General features: G+C 34.5%; 1 protein-coding gene across 10 annotated transcripts in view; it reads right to left on the bottom strand.

Annotated features, from left to right (window-relative positions):
* STXBP5 (syntaxin binding protein 5) overlaps positions 1-17,974 on the bottom strand; it is a 104,428-nt gene that overhangs the window by 37,661 nt on the left and 48,793 nt on the right. For all 10 annotated transcript variants that reach the window (XM_083857138.1, XM_083857144.1, XM_083857142.1 and 7 more), the window contains exons 8-16: positions 13,802-13,925; positions 12,667-12,745; positions 6,602-6,756; positions 5,526-5,598; positions 3,261-3,408; positions 2,996-3,063; positions 1,917-1,957; positions 793-1,013; positions 71-243 (exon numbers count right to left, since the gene is read on the bottom strand). In XM_083857138.1, the coding sequence (XP_083713264.1) occupies positions 71-243; positions 793-1,013; positions 1,917-1,957; positions 2,996-3,063; positions 3,261-3,408; positions 5,526-5,598; positions 6,602-6,756; positions 12,667-12,745; positions 13,802-13,925 (1,082 nt within the window). The remainder of the gene's footprint in view (positions 1-70; positions 244-792; positions 1,014-1,916; positions 1,958-2,995; positions 3,064-3,260; positions 3,409-5,525; positions 5,599-6,601; positions 6,757-12,666; positions 12,746-13,801; positions 13,926-17,974) is intronic.

Consider the following 17,974-nt stretch of genomic DNA (forward strand, 5'->3'; position numbering starts at 1 on the left):
AAGTACATATACTCTAATCACATTCTTGCAATGTTTCATACTCACTGAAAGCATAAAAGAACATATTTACCTTAAACATGGCACATTATCACGAAGTCCATCAGATGAACTGCTACTAGTAGATGGATGAGACTGGGGAACAATGGATTGAGGATTGGAACCTGGAGTTGGTACAGGTGGCACCTGATCACCATCTGGAGTTTCAATGTCATTTATTTCATATAGAAGACGTACTTCCAGCATCTGTTCATTAAAGTAAAAAAAAAAAATTATCAGTAAAGTCTGCCTTTCAAAACACTGAATATGAATCAAATGAAGTTCAACTGAAGATACTAGTGATATAAATAACATCCAGGACTCTTCTCTCTTTTAAAAGGTAACAGTTTAATAAACAGAGTAACTTAAAGACACACGTAGTTTTCAGAAATACAGTCATACTCTTACAGACTGAATATCTGGAGATTGCTAGAATTTGATTGTCTGACATATTTCCCAGTTTTTAAAAGTGTGCTTCTTAATACTGAAAGAAATAAATAGTGGATCCATTTATCATTCTGCTGACATACATTCTCAGTTAGGAAGTCACTGAAAAACAGTATTTCAGTGTGCAATATTGACTTTTGCTGAGTATCATAATTAATTAAATTCTCTCAAAAAATCTGCCTCTCTTTGTTTTGAGTGAATTATTTTTTGTTCATTTCACCAATATAATTAAAGACAAAAAAAGAGTAAACTGCTAGAACAGTCTTATTACAGCTAAAACAAAGTTTAAAAATGGTCATAACTCTTTACCGGAATGACTTCTGTTGTCACTTCCTGCTTGCTGAACCTGTAAATAATGACATGTGCAGAAACTCCAGCTATGCACAGCATTCTACTTTCTGGACACCATGAGATGATCTGAATAGCATATGGATCTTCATCTACTATATCTGTGTTTGGCCTGTCATCTTTATTCCGTGATTTTTCAAATACTTTGGCTGTTTTTAGCTTATAGAGTACTTGCAGCGTTACTAGGAACAAAGCAAAAGAGAAAAAATTAGTTTTGACCTAAACATATAGCTAATATACTGATATAGCTAATTCTTGAATTGTATCCTTCTCTACTGTAATTTTAATTCTGTGTTACATTTTCTTTCAACTGTCTTCAGGCTAATTTCAAATTTCACATGCATAGTGCCTAGTCAAAGGCCTAAATCACTGCTATAAATACTAACCACAATATTAGGAAATCCTAAATTAAAGCATTCTTTCTCCCCTCTTCCATACTTCTGTGGTTTTAACCTGAATCACATTTCCATAGTTCATCTCTAAGACTGATGAACTTTAAGTCTTTCCTATTAGAAAGACTCAAAAGTTTTTAAATCAATATAGAGGACACTCACAATTTCTCCTTTAATAGATTTATTTATCTGTTTTAGAAAGAAACTCTTAGTTTCTTTAACAGAATATCTCCTTTTGACAGATCAATGCTGAATAGAATTTTAAGCACATAATCAATCAGGTTTGGCTTCCCTCCTCCTCTCTCCCAGGTTCCACTCCCACTCCAAACTGAAATTAAAGATCTATAACATTCAAAATAGTCCTCCTCCCAGTTTTTAAACATATACATTGCATCTGTTCCCTCCCACAACCACACACGCCTTAGCCTTTTGGAATCTCACCAGTTTTCCACACGTTTTCAAAGACAACTGGTGACGATTCCAAGATTGCTTTAAACAGCTTTTAGGTATCAAGAGTAAGGTTAGTTCCAACTAGACCAATTCAAATATCTAACTTTGTGCCATTATTTTTACTCTGGGTTCTTGCTGCATTTTTCACTGTGAGCTGTGTAGAATATCAGATGTAACTGACCCTTTAACTGAAGATGAAAAATCTAGAACTGCACAGGAAAGATGTCTACTGAAAACACTTACTTGCTGATGCATCCCAAAACTTGATTGATCCATCAGCATGCCTATGAAATATTAAAAAAAAAAAAAAAAGAAATTATTAGTTGGAGTGCTAGACTTACGTTACTGATGGGAAAGTATACAGTTAACATTCTTTTTTAATTAGTCTTCTCAGTGATGCTTTATTTTCACAATTTATTAAAAGCTGATATTCTACTAACATGTGCTCCAATTACTTTGGACAGAAGAGACTAGAAAAACATTCGGAGGCTAACTCCTTGATGATCCCACTGTACTGTATCAACTTACCATTTTAAATGCTGAGGCATACCTTACCATGCACTGTTTCTTAAAAGATGCCCTATATTAGGAGCAACACTTGTAAAGAAAATGCCTAAATATACAGTATCCCACTGTTAATGAGTCACCTAACTTGTTTATTTAGCCCTGAGTTTGAGAATCAGATGACTGTTTTTCCAGGACTGGCTCAAAGACTCTGCAATGTGTAGTACAAGGTGACAGCAATCCTGATTAGGGCTAATGGGCTGTTCTAAAAGCACTTTAGTGGTGCTCTCACTTTCAGTGATACACTGCACAGTTATAAATTAAATTTTACTTATGTTCCTTACAGTAGTATTAGTCTCAAAATGATCAGATTTAAGTATTTTCTTGTCCTTTTTGAGATAAAAAATTTGCTTTTCTTTGAGAACTGAACTCAATAACTACCTAATGGACCTACCATGCTTTAAAATAATATTCAACTATTTTGCAAAAATCAAAGAATAAAACGTAATTTTGATCCAAGATACTTTGATAGTAAGCACATGTAATCACAATGCCACATAATAATAACAATAATAATAATAATAATGCCTGTGAAACACCTGCTACCATTTTGTTTCTACCTTCCTTCTTCCTTCCACATTCTGCTTTACCTTCTCAGTAACATGTCAAGGAGATTATGCCAAGGATATGTCTGGTGATCACAATTTCATGATTCACTCAAATCACTCATACAAAACAATATTCTAAAAGAGAAACAAAAAATTCTCACTTCTACTAATGAGCTAAGAAAGGTATTAGTAGACTATGGTATCACTTACCCTGTAATAATTATCTCTGGATAGCTCTGAGTGATCAAACCCCAGTTGCCTCCACTGATAGGCCATTCCTGGAAGATTAACAAGTACACTGAGGAAGAAAATATCATACTGTGCAAGGCAAATTACTGCAGATCCTCCCCTGCTATTAGCCACTGTCAAAGGCAGGTTGAGTCAGGTGAAGCTTTGGTCCTAGTATGGCCACTCCTGTTATTTAGAGCTTCTGATTCTCAGTATTTTAAAATACAAACATGTGTAATAGATGTACCTTCTTACTGTAACCCTGACGTTTCTGTCGAGCACCAACTGAATAGAGTGCAGGTATGAGATCCACAGGACAATCAGCAAAATATTCACAACAGGTAACTGGAGATTCATGTATAGTCAAAGGATAGGGATTCTCAAATATAGGATACCTTTAAAGGAAAAAAGGATAGCTGTTAATCTAGGGAAAACTTTCCTTTAAAGTGCAAGAACACAAATACTAAGGACTAAACTGGCATTCTTTCTGTACAGAGAAAAATAAATGCATACCAAGTTAGACTATGAACAAAACACTATGCAACTTTACTGCTCACCTTTATAGTATGCTATAAAGATAGTGTAGTACTCCAGATGGAATCTAAAGTCCGTACAGTTTCTAGAGGTTTTCTAGAACACTACTATTTCCCATCATTTTATATTTTCAAAAGCTTACTAATTTAGTGGCCTGTGGAATAAATTAAGCTGCCAAGTCTCAGTTGTAGTTAACATGGAGCTATGAATTTATTTCTAAGTCTTCAGTCTATTCTCCTAGGGATAAAGACAGGAAGACTCCTGTCTTGCTTTGTATTAATTAGCACACTGTAATAAACCAGAAAGTTGTCCATGCAAAATGGACAAAATTTTGTTTAATCTACTTGCAACTCCAAGACCACTTACTGAAAATTACAGATAGAAACACTCAGTTACCAATTAGAAGGACAAACACAACACATGCTCCCTACCACTACCTCAGTCTGAAAAATGACAGAGGCTTAATGAGGAAAAAGGTCAATAATACTAACAGAAGTAAATGTATCAGTGTTCAAAGAACATTTATCTCCAGAGAAATGTTGTTTATCCCTTTTTATCTCCCCCTTTTTAAGAGGCGAAGAGACACAGCTTCTCAACTCATCTAAAGGAAAAATCAGCAACAACAGATGAAAATAGTCTGCACATCAGGAACTTTATACAGGGCTATATGGAAAGCTAAAAAAAAATTAAAAAAATTACATGCAGAAGAGCCTTAACTTTAACAAAGTATAACAAATCCCTGTGAAAACACAAGGTAAAAAGAAGCCTGTAGATTGTTTTGGTATTAATTTTATTTTGTTTTCAGGTGTCAAACAACTAATCATTTGCAAGTCAATCATAACAAAGACCATTGTAAAAACAAACTGCTGAAGATTTTTTGGTATGACATAGAATAAGCTTTAACGTAACTTCAAATTTCAGGCACTTAAATCCAAATATGAATGTTGACATTTAATCCTATTGGAATATCAGAAACAAGCTTTGGATACAGCATATGGCCACGTAACATTTGGAAAACCTAAATGAAATTGCTCAACAGCTGCAGAGATATTAGGACAAAACTTAATCTTCTTCCAGTTCCATGGAGTCTTCATTATCTAAGGTGTCAACATCAACTTTGAGGACAAATATTTACAGGGTTTTGTTTTGCCCTAGAAGGACGTTCTTCACAAGGACTTTTCTTCATTGACCATTGAAGATTTTAAATCAGGAACAGTACCAAGATCTTACCTAGTTCCTCTGGTCCTGATCCCTTAACAATTAGTTGTTACTGCCTATATAAATTTTAATATCCTTCATAAAAAAAATTCTAGTGTCTAGAATTTTTAATCACCACTAATAACATTGTATGGATTATTTCATGGACAAAGCAACAAGAGACTCATAATGTTTTAGGCAGGTATTATTTGTGAATACTGCAATAGGATACTCTTTTTTAGCTATTTCTTACCACGGATGTAAACCAGAGGGGAGATGTTATCATTCAAATTTTATACATATGATATTATTGCATCAGTATGGAGTGACTTTAAGCAATATGGGTAGCAATTTATTTGGCAATAAGATCAGCAAATATTTAAATGATGACAACAGCCAAAATTACTTGGGTTATATGATCAGTTCTTCTCCCATCTGCCCTCCTCAAAACTGCAAGTGCCCCAAAACTTCAAACTCCCCTCACAACTCTAAGGAATCAACTTCAAAATAAACTGTGATACGTAAAAAGCAGAAGTGATCTATGAATAATTTTGGTCAGCCAATCAAGCCTGGAAAAAGTCACATGATACTCTACTCATCTACTATACATTAACTTGAAAGAAGTTGATATAACAAGATTGTCAGTTCATTTGAAGAAATTTTATATTCAATATTCAAAAATTTACATTCTGAGGTATTAGGTTAGACTAAAAAGCTTTCAAGTAGAACAGTAGGCTGATCACTGCAGCCAAAGATTAAAAAGACTACAAAAGATTCTTACCCATTTTGTGCAAGGTCAATCAGTACTAAATCCTTTTCTAGGAGAACAACTACAGCATATGGTTCCTGAAAGTCTGAAAACAAGAAAAAGTTACGTATTGGTAAATGGCCTCAAGAATGGAATCAGTGCCTGTAGTCTGGCAGCTGAGATTAGAAAACCACTTAGATTACTATAGTTTTTGAAGGTATTTTATACACGCAGACTCCTGAATACTCCAAGTTAGTTTGGAAAAATAATTTATTTTATTCAATATTCTCAAAAGCTCAAATAACAGAAGGAACCTGCAGAGTAACTTGTATAAGCAAGTTATATGAGAGAAAGATCCAGTTCCTGAGTAACATCGTCCCACTCCTAAACTGCTGTTCCTCATATTCAGTGGGGTTTAAGTTTTAGTTGCTTACAAAATGGCTCAAAAGACAGCTGACTTTACAGCAAAATAAGAAATTTGAAAAAGTTTCTGAAGTTTTAATTGCCCTCTTTCAGCCAGATCTCAAATTCCAACCTAAGCAGTTTTAAAATCTCTGATGGAAGCTGACAGCTAAAACCATTGGAATCATCAGCAATATAATACCATTCATCTGAGATAACTACCTAAACTATGATAAGAAATCCCCTGCTGCAGAAGAGAGGGTACAGGTTAGGGATGAAATCCATGTAAATATTAGAATGAATAAAGCCACTAAAAGTTTAAAATATTACAAAAATACTCCTCATGGTTTAGCACTGACTGGAAAGACCTTATGTGCACAAATATCCACAGATGAACACATCTGCTCCAGTAACTACAGCTTAAAGATGTAATGCTTTTTGTCTGCACATGCCTTTGGGATTAAAGAGAAAAGAAACATGCTATGAGTAATTGGCTTTTTTCTAGACGCAAAATTGGCTTTATAATAAATTATTCTATTATGATGTTTTGGCAAGTAAACCACACTTCAGACAAAAGGGATAACAGATGTTGCCACTGCAGTCTGATCTCCAGAGATAAAACAGGAAGACAATAGTAAAGAATATTCTAATGGGATAAAACTCCAGTGATAAGTCAAGGTACAGAGAAAAATCTTTACAGAACCTACCATTAGGATACGGTGTTTCACACAGCGTTAGAAAGTCAACAATAGAATAATCCATTTCTAGCACAGCAGTACTTTTCCCATGCATGACTGTCAAACAGGGCCTTCTTCCCACAGTGTCATATGACAAGCCTCCTGAGAGAATGATGAAAGGCTCCCTGGAATAAAGCAGAAGCATTTAGGATCAAGTCAAGATAGCATGATAAAAGAGACTGGGCAGGTTTTGCAACCTTATGATAAAGTTCAATGAAATATCATTAAGCAGAGATGGAGTAAAAATAATGCAAACCAGCTCCAATGAAATTTACAGCTTGAATATGTATTCCAAATTTTATTCTAACTCTTGTTTAAGTCAGACATCTCCTGTAAGGATTTCGTTGATTTAACCAATCTTTGTAACTTCTTGGTAAGATGAGATATTTTTAAAAAACTTTGTACCACTTTGTGGTTGTTTCTTTTCTACTGAACTACAGATTCAGATTTGCCAACAGTCCCATTTTTCCATAACATAAAACACCCCAGCAGAATCAAGAAGAAACAGTCACATTTTACTTGCTGCACAGTAATATGACTGTCTTGGAGATTCAACCAACTGCTTTATAAGCTTTAAAGACATAACAGCTTTTAAGTAACATCATAGACTTATTCTAGATGTTTTACCCATTTTTCCCCCACCACCATGCAAAAAATTCAAAAAACTACTTTGTCATACATTATTCCTACTGCAAAATCAAATAGCCGAGTATAGCAAAGCAGAGATATTTCTTGAGAAGCGATTAGAGGCTTCCCTTGACACTTTTTTAAAAAAAATTTGCAGAAACATACTTTAAAATATATCCATATATTTCCAATATGCACATAATGTACAGTTTACTATTTCATTTATTGAAAAACGAGATGAAGTAAATATGTTCATTTTACCAGGTATTTTCTTATTTCCTGATTGTCAAGAGTCACTCATTTTAATACAGCTCACGTTTGAAATAGGACACAATCCTTTTTAAAGAGGAGACTGTTTGTAAGTATGCAGCTCAAAAAATAAATGTTACTCATTACTGACTATTGCCCGAAATTTCACATTATATTTCTGAAGGAAAAATAGGCACTTTGTAAATCTATCAGTTGCCTCTGATCTACTTTTATGCTCACTTTCAGTAGAAACCCTACCCTTCATCTGCATCTTCCTTGGAAATAGCTAGTATATCAGTATCTGGAGAAAATTTCTACAGAAAAACCCCATCCTGATATATTGTAAAATGAGAGGATGAAGAAACCATTTTTTTTTTTTTTTAAATCCTTTCCTATAATACCATCTTTTCCATACTGTCTAAATGGCTTTCCCTAGTTGGTATTTGAAACACAAGTGAGACTAGATATGTCTGAATTCTTGGAAATTGTATTTTAAGGATCTGGTTTACACACATGCTGCAGTTCATGAGTTTAAGACTTGGCTGAAACGTACTTTGTGTTTGTAGCACTGAAGGCAAAGCAGACTGACATAAGCTTCCAGCTTCTACAATTATTTCATAATCTGCTTGATCTTCCAGAAAGACCTATGACCGAAGATTTGACAGGATCAAAGAGTACTGCTGGCCGAGGAAGAGACCTCAAAGGAACGACCATAAATCAGACCATGGGTCCATCAAGTTAAATATCCTGCCTCCAACATTAGCCCAGAGTGTACTTCTAGAAAAGGATTAAGTTTTCTCTGAGTCTTCACTTAATCTCAGTTCTTTGTATTGAAAACTTCATGCAATCTTTTATAGTTATGTCCATGAAAAAATTTCAAGAAAGTTACACACTTGAATTTAGCCTGGTATTTTTCATGATGTCAGTGAAAAGAAAAATACTGCTGGTCTCATTGTGTTGGAATGATTTACTGCAGTATTTTTTTTGTCCGTAGAAGTCATCAAGTTTCTTTAAACAATAATGGTGCCAGGACAATTTGTAGTGATTATCAGATTTGCAGATTCACTGAGATCAAGTGACAGTACCAAAGTACAATATTTCAATTTTTAATTTTAATACATCACAGTGACAATTGTATGTCGGCTTCTCCTGGTTTTATTTTTCAAGGTAATCAAGATGCTTTGGGCAGGTTTCCAGAGACTGTATCGTTTAGAAACAAGGAATGGAAGAGCTAACAATAGAGCATACTGACCTGCCACACAGATTTTTCACAAATGAATTAAAGATTAAACCTGACTTGAGTCTGCCAGGAAGACCACTTTTTCTGAAGACCACTTTGTCTGTGTATGAATTTTTCACATATTTATGAAACCATGGATTTACCATGAACACAGAGTGTTAATTTTCTAATTAAAGTGTTGCCCTTCAGCTGTGGATACATATTAAAAGGTTAGTGCACATCAATTAGAAATACATAATTTAAAATAAAACTTTAGAAGATTTGAACTTTATATAATAGATAAGTGATTCAACTTCGGAAATTACATTTTACCGACCTGAAACAATGGAAGACATTAAAAAAAAAAAACCAACAGGGTTCAGATCTTGGAGAATTCCTTTATAGCACTTTTAACAGCTGCTCATACAGAGATTCTTTGAAACAGTTCGGCTTGAGCAGGTTTGCAAGTAATCCCCTTACGTGAATTTCCTCATCAGTGAAACATGTAAAAGACTTGGAGAATACTATAAGAAATTGACCATAAAAGAGGGCAACAGGTCGTTGAAAAAAATGTCAAGAAAACACAGGATTAGGTTTTGAAACTTATGAAAACATAATACAATTGAGAGTTGAGTGGCTCACAACCCAGGAGGATGTTTCTGTTCAATTTTAGAAGTAACCTGTGAAATATGAGCCAGTCTCTGACAGTCCAGATGTGTGAGAGAATGGTATATAGAGAAATCAGGTCATTGGTACCATCTGGCTTACTTTTAAAACCATAAGTAAATCTGGGAGAAGTTAATCCTAGTATGGAGATGAAAAAGATTTCAAGAGTTAGTCTATCCTAATACTTGAAGTCGTGAAGCAGTAGTGAAGATAAAACTACAAATTTATTTTGGGAACTGTGGTTTTAAACCAACAACCTCACACAAGAAAATAGTACAATTCAATCTAAATGAACAGATTCCAATTTTTACTTAGTGGGAGACATCACTAATGTAACCTCTAGGTCCCAACTACACACAACCATCTTGCTAAGAGGCACTGCTCAGTCAGTCAATGGCAGCTGCATCAGCTACCAAAACAAAACCCTCCTGAATCAAGTCTTACACGGAGACTTTTTAGTTCTAATTTCTATTGGACACATGTAATTCTACCACAATGCTAATATCAACCAGAGTAAATACTGTAGGGTACTGAACCTGTACAGGTGGAAAGTGGCGTTGGAAAAGACTGAATCTGGAGGGGGACGAAGTGGCATTAGGAAGCTTGAGAGTGCCTCTAGATTCACTTTAGACAGTAAAAGTACACATAAAAAGCAATATGGGAACCATTTCAGAAAGCTCAAAAGGTACACTACTTTTGAAATTCAAGTGCTTCACAAAAAGGTGGAGTATTTTAGATAAAGAGTGGCTGCAGTACAGTGACATTATCCTCTGAGATTGCAAAATTATGCCACTTTGCACAAGGAATATACAAAGAATGTACCTTTTTCATCCCTTATTCATCAATAGTAACCTTTCTCCCAGAAATAAAGCTACATACTCTCGTTGTATGATTACTTTGGCTCTTTGCTTCATTCTGACACTACTCTTTTTGCACTATTTGCAGTAGACTTAAAAATCAAACCAACCAAACAAAAAGCAACAGAAAACCCCACAAAGTTAGCAAATAAATAGGTAGCCCATAAAACCCAGGAAATGCCTCATGTTGTCCTTTTGTCCTGACCCCAGTTTTACAGTATGGAAAACAAAAATACAGAAAAAAATAGAAGTGAGAAAGAATTAATAAGAGCTGCAACAGCAAAAAGAATAGTGTCTGTAGCCCTTAATACAGGTTGCCATCAATTATGGTCCTTTCTTCTGCATGGTTCTGAACCCCTTTTCTCCAAAAAAACCTTATTAGAATTAGAAGCAGTAAAAAACCAGTTAAGATCATATCAATGAAATGTTTTCCACTGGAGGAGGTACTGAAACGGACCTAGATCTTTGTGCACTCTAGATAGATAAGGAAGAAACAAAAAAGGAGTGATAGAAAGATGTTCAAAATAGAGCACAGAAACAGTGAACATTTTTTCAGTGAAGATAATAAAGATTTGAAACGTAACTTAATTAAGTATTAAATAGTATTTCTTAAATGTAAGCTTTTTTTGCTTTGTTTTCTTCTGTTTTTTTTATTTGTTTTTGAAGAACAGCTACATTGAACTGTTTTAGAAAGTAGTTTATTTGATATGTTTCTTACATTGTTTCAGTAGCCTGAAAAATTCTGTCCTGTCCAGAAACCATTCTCCCATGTGCTACAGAAATTAAACCATGAATGAGAAATGACAGCACTTTGGATAAAAGTTAAAATCTTATCCTGCTCATACTTAAACTATTCCAAATGGTAAATAGAAAATCTAGCAAAAAATTAGGTATTTCTGTAGACAGAAAGCTAGTCCTGTCTTCCCTTAAAATTCTTGCAAGATTACATGTGAAACTGAAGTATTCATAGCAGTAAATAAACGGAGATTTCCAGTGCACTGCTTCTCTGCCACAGTGCAGACTGGTGGGGTTTTGTTTGTTGCAGGTTGTTTTTTTTTTCCCTCCTCTCTTAATTACTGAGTTATCAATAATTGTAGATTTAACAATACACTGAAGATAGAAAACATTAGAGAGAAGAGTAAATTAAATTTATCAAAACATTCAATTTAGATAAACACCAGAAAGTGAGATGTGCAACAGAAAAAAAAAAAAAAAAAAAAAGCCAAATACTAGGAAAAAGTAGCTTCCCCAAACCCCCAAGGATTCTTAGAAATTATACGAGAATAAACTCCTTTTTAAACAATATGAAAAGTCAAGTAGTTTTCACATTGTAGTACTCTAATGTCACAGAACAAGCTCCAAACTAATTTTCTCTTTCAGAATGACTATTCATAAAAGAAGGCTTTTGATTGCAGAAATTGTAACTTGCTGAAGCTGAGATTTTTTGATTATCTCTTTAGATCAGCTTTTGATATTTTAGTTGAGAAAGGATTATGCAGACAGATGTAGACTTTTGCAAGTAAAATATGGCTTTCCAGATGATGACATATTTTTCAAAAACTGGGAGCTAGCCAGAGATTTAAGTTTCTGTTTACCTCACTTTTAGCAAAAAATAAAAACATCTAAAGCCAGAGATATTATATCAACATGTACTGTATCATTTAAGTAACCATCTTCTACAGATCTGAATGCCTGATAAGAAAATAAAAATGGTACACACACATCCCAAATATAAAAGAAAACAAACAAAAAATCAGCTTTTACAAATAGCTGAACAGATTCCCATGAATATTTTCTCTTTATATTGCACTTTTCACTCAAAAATTTTAGAACCACAAATAAAAGAAATTCCACACAGTTCATGAAATCCATCCATCCTAACTGCAGTCTTGGTAAAAAAAACATGCTACTCTAGATACTGTAAATCCATCTGAGCCTCTTTTTGCAATTACTGCTTTGTTACATTCTCAATGTGCATAATTAGACACATTTCACTGCATAAATTACTGCACTCTACTATAAAAACTTCTGTTAATAACATCTTAGGGGGGAGGAACGTACTCAAAATTTAGAATATTCAATTCGGGATACTATTTGTCAAAGTTCAATTTATCATGTCTGTGTTTTGGTGTCTTCTGTGCTTCAGTCTTTTTTTCTTTGGAACGTTCAAAAAAATGAGCAAAAATGCATACAAAAGTTTTAGTAGGATGAAAGAAGAGTATAGATTATGCATTAGCAGCATAATTGATTTGTTACAGAAATTCCTTCATACAAGTTTTTGTAGTTTATTCATTTGATTTATCAAAGCTAAAACAAAGCTGTACCATCAGAATATGCATCTCAACAACTGGCAACAGTCCATTCCCAGAGTGTTGCACTGTTGCGTATATTCATTTTGCATACAAAACAAGTCTTACCCAGCTCTAGTGGTTTTATATTCCACCTTAAGGATAGGTTTGCAGGGTTCTGGCTTCTTTCCATCCTTCAGCTGCTTTCCTAAAGTAAATGATTTTCCTGTGTTAATCTTACAGTTCCACAACATTATGGCAAGTAATGAAATTCACAGTGCAGCTTGAGAAGTATAAAATTCAGACAAACATACATTCAACAACTTTGACAGTTATAGAGTATGCCTTGGAATAATATAATTAAAAACTTGTTAAAGCTCTCAACACACCAACTTAGAATGTTTAGGGAAAAAAAAACCCTCTAAACCTGACTGCTGTAAAATATTTGTTTTCAAATGTATAATCCTCCCCTAAAGTGCTGTTTTAAGTAGCACTAGGAGATATAAAATTCACATTGTGTCTACCCTTTTGCAATTAAAATTGGTCAGCTTACAAGTAAAGTGAGGTTTATCCGGAGTATTATCCTTCAGGGCTAAGACTCCAATTCAGCATGAGAAGCCCACTCTCTCTCAACTGTGCAATTATCCTCACTGATACATCCACACTTAAAAATCTAAAATAAGTAACTAAGTTGCTAAGACATGATATAGAGACATGCATACCACATAAGCCTGGCATTTGTGTAGAACTTACTTGAAGAGCAGAAGTACATTTCACAGAAGAACAACAACATGTAGTGTTAATTTCCTAGATTAACATTAATGCAAGACCTCTCAGAAGTGGGAACATCTTACCAGATGCTATTCTTAGTCTGTTACAAACCTCTCCAAAAATTTATGTGGTAATCTACACATTTATGCATCAAACAGGTACTCACTTATATGTATTTTTAACAATATATGGGATCGTAATGTCAAGAAAAAAGCAACCCCTGCAAAATATGCATTAGTTAACTCTGGGGATCAGTGTCATTGTGTGAAAGATAAGCCTAAAGGTTAGAGATTTAGAGAAAGCTGCACTGATTTGGATTCTTGTTTTCTTTTTCAAGTGAAATCTATGAGAAACTGATATGACTGAGAAAGATTTTTACTGCATTAAAAGTGCACTTTTAATACTTGTTTTTTGCAAAACACACCTCAACTGAAAACAAGTTCTCCATATTTTAAGAGCTGTCAAGTGCAGCAGGCATCCATTTTCATCTTACCGTGCGGAGTGATTGTCTGGAATGGTTTGGTAGGAGATTTTACATTCCATATGGTCAAGGTACCATCTGAGTGACTACAAATGAACTGTTTTCCTTCATGATGCCAAGCCACAGAGTGGATAGCCTATGCAAGTAAAAGCAAAGCAACATAAGTCATGTATCTTATTTATCATTTTATTCTTACAACCTCCTCATTGACATTAATCAGAAAAAGCCAATTAGAGAAATTAATAACTAAATAATCCCTATCCTATTATGTCCTAATTTACCCATGGCAAGTTTTCTGTACCTAACTAGTACTTTCAGACAATTTACCCAGCAAAAATATTGTCTTCCCTGTAGTGCAGGACCTGTTTAGGGGGGTAAGGGGGGAACTCACCCTACTCAGTGTAGTAATGAAATATTCTTCCATGAAGGGTAGCATGAAGATAATAACTGCAAGCATTATTTAAGCTTTGCTAACCAAAATTTTCCAGTATTGGAAAATACCTTCTAGACAAAAAACATGGGATGAGATTATGAAGTTCAAGTATTACATATAATTTTGAGATGTTTATGTGGATGTGCACAAAAGGCAAGCATTGTGTCAAAACTTCCATAAAACAAGAATTAAAGTAACAAGACTTGCTTGAAATTATGATGATGAAAGCAAAGTATTAGCCTGGATGCTTGAATATTGCAATGGCAGCTTTGAGGTGCAGGAAAGCATAGGAATCTATTCATAAATCTTTCCATAAATACAGAGTCATCTCTAGATTCCTAAAATTAGGAATGGAACGATTGCACCATGCCACATAAAATCTACAGAAAACAGCTAAATAAATAAAATCTAGTTGCTGCCTTCAGGCAAGAGGAAAGTAAACAATGATGCAAAGAATACAAATAAGGCAAAAATATTAACTAGCAAGAAAAGATTGGTGCCATTTCTGCTTCCAGCATCTTTTTTAGTACGTGGAGACATTATGAAGCCATTAGGTGATGTTCAAGGGAATTTTAGTTATGGCATGAAAATATCAGTAAACAATGAAACCTTAAAGTATTTCTCTACTACCCAGAAGGTGCAAAAGGAACTATTAACTCCAAAAAATACAGAACTTTGGTATTACTGAAAAGGTAGATTTTATGATGAAGACATTACTCCAGGTAAACTAGAAAAGCAGGTGCTGAATAAGTGAAAACTAATGAGCTTTACAATACCCTCAGTAGTGATTCTGTCTGTAAGAAGGGCTTACACTCACTCCAGCTCTGCATGGACCTTGGGATTTCCTCTGGGAGGAAACTTGGGTGTGTGCAGTAGAGAACTGTAACCAGGCATGACAGCTTAAGCAGTAATTACTGGCTGAAGAGCACATCTCAAGACAGATCCAAGTGAGCTTTGTTCAAATTGATTGTACACAGATCAGGTCTTCATATTTCATGAAGTTATACAGAGAGACAAGACAGTTTCCAGCAAACTGAATGGGAGAATCCAGAGCTTAATTGACAGAGGAAAATGGCTATGCTACATGAGTCTAGAGGCTCTAATAAAAAATCCCCCAATATAAATTAATAGAACATCTGGATATATGGAAACTACAGATTAAGGTTAGCATTTCTTAGTGAAATTTAATATTGTTCCCTATGTATTGTGGAATCACTATAGATTTAGTTAAGACAGATTCTGTGTACCAATATCACATCTAACATGTAGCTCAGAAACCTACATGCATCACATGATGTCTCCTGGTGTCAAAGTGAAATAGCCTCGATCATTATGCCTGTCAAGTAAATTTTTATTTAGCAAGAACTGGTATTATAAAAGAAATCTTGCATAAATATTGAAAATTTGTTTTTATTTACCAACATTTATACCAAACAAAGCAAGGGATCAACAAGTTCCAGTGCACAGACTCACTAAAGAGAAGGCTGCTTTTGAAAAAAGTCTTGTCACTGAGAAAATAAGTGTCTACAGCATGCTTATCAATACAATATAATCAGTTCATTTTACATAATCTCCCATACGAAGTCTAACTCTGACAACAGTAGGCAGCCCACAGTAGAAATGGAACAGTTTGATCCACATTTATGTAGAAATTCATCTTAAGAATCAGTAAGAAAACAAGTTTCATGAAAGGAAGGAAGAATAAATCTGAGAAATGATCACTTCTTCCTTGTCTTGAAAAAGAATGTCAGGAGAAGGGAAATGCCTAAAATCTATTTCAACCTGTTACTGTTGAAACAGCATTAATGCTTAATAAGATAAAAAGATCTGAGCACAAGGGAGAAGGATGACTGCTCTCACTTTCTGCAACATGGACGGATGAAAAGAAAAACCTCTGAAAGAGTACAATGAGCCTTTTGGCTTTATGGCTGTTTACTGCCTAGTTTCAGTCTCTTTAGAGTCACTTGTTATATTTAGTAATGCAGCTAAATATTTTTTTAAATGTAACTGAAATATATGCTTCATGTTTTTTAAAATAATCCAACTCTGTGGGCTGGGTATGATAAACTTGTATAGAGCAATATCCTTTGCTATCACACATTTCACAAATTCTTTTAAGCCTAAAAAAATAAAACCAACTCCGTAAGTAGCTGCAGCACTACCTCGAGGTACACAGCAAGTTGGCCTAGTGACAAGACAGTCATAATGAAAAAAGGACAATAACCTTAAGTAGTACTAGGTTGCTGATAGCATTAGTTGACTAGCTACAGAGACTAGCTACAAAACAAAACCAATATCTGAAAAAATCATCTCAATACACAAGAGCAAAAAAGTTTTGACATTTTTTCCAGGGTTAATATTAGTGCTGGCATTTGAAGGAATGCATAAAATAGAAAAATGAAGCAGAATTCCCTGAGTCTGCAAAACTACACAAATCTTCTAAGACACTAAATAGCCACTAGGAGTAATAGATGGAGAATAAAACTCTCAGTTTTAATCTCAATTCTCAATATGAGTAAAACTTCCTGTTTTCTTTTTGGTACCATAATGCAGCAGTATGCTTGTATCAGCTGGTGCAGATTTAACTGTGTCTCAAATCTTTTTTGGTCATATGGGACCAGAAAGTAACCCCTTCTAAACAAGATCATACCCAAGTATCACAGAAGATTGCTGCTATATTTAAGGTACAAGGCATTTGTATCCATGAGTGGAGTTGTCTGCACAGGTAAACTGAGTCCTGACCTCACTACCATTCTGAGTCCTTCCATTTACAATCATGAACCAAATACAGGGATTCTTTACAGGATCTTATACAGAAAGAACTCTAATAAAAAAGCAAGAATCTTTGTCTAGATAAATCTTTATACTTAATTAATTACCACTGAAGGTTTCTAATTAGAAGTATTCCTACTAAACCCCTCACTTTAATTCAAATTTAAGGTACCTGTTCTGGATTCTAGGCAAGTTTATTTCAAAACTTCTGAGACAGTATTTTCTGGGAGAGTGGGGAATTGAATCTTACTTTTTTGAATAACAACACAATTAACCTTGCTGTCCTACATATGACTAAAGGTTATTAGAAATTGTAGAAACTATCCCTGAGTTTAATGTGGAGACAGGCTGTACACAAACACAAAATCAATTCACCATCTGTTCCAGAAAGATTATCCCATGTGAAAAAATTATTGCTATGCTGCCTGCAAAGAAGGTGAGTATACCTGATTTTAAGAAGGAAACTCCTGCAGCAACTGCAGCACTTAACTGAGGGAGACTTACATAGGACGGTAAAATGCAATCACAAATAAACCAAAAAAGTGTGAGGAACAAAATTAAAAGCATTTATATGCAAGACTCCTACAGAAATACCTTATGTAGATCACTAGCTTTTCAAGAGATTACTGCATATTTTAAAACATTTCATGAAATTTATTTTTACTTCTGCAATCGATTGTAAATATCCCTAGAAACAGCTATTAGTTCTTGGTACTTTTAAGAGGTACAAAAACAAATAATTTAAATGCAACTTCGCAATTTAAGTTCATCAATAAAGACTTAAGTTTTCATGTTACTTTTCCACTGGGGAAGTTAGGTGATTAAAATTCATTAAACAGTGATATAAATAATCCCATTCTTCTAAATTCCTACAGGCTTATTTTAGTCTTACAGCTGATTACATGCAGATGATTTTGGAACAGTTTGAGACCACTCTTCTCATCTGTCATGGTTTAACCAGCAGCCAGGCACCACACAGT

Source organism: Zosterops lateralis (genome assembly GCF_965231275.1).
Source record: "Zosterops lateralis genome assembly, chromosome: 3".
NCBI classification, from domain to species: domain Eukaryota; kingdom Metazoa; phylum Chordata; class Aves; order Passeriformes; family Zosteropidae; genus Zosterops; species Zosterops lateralis.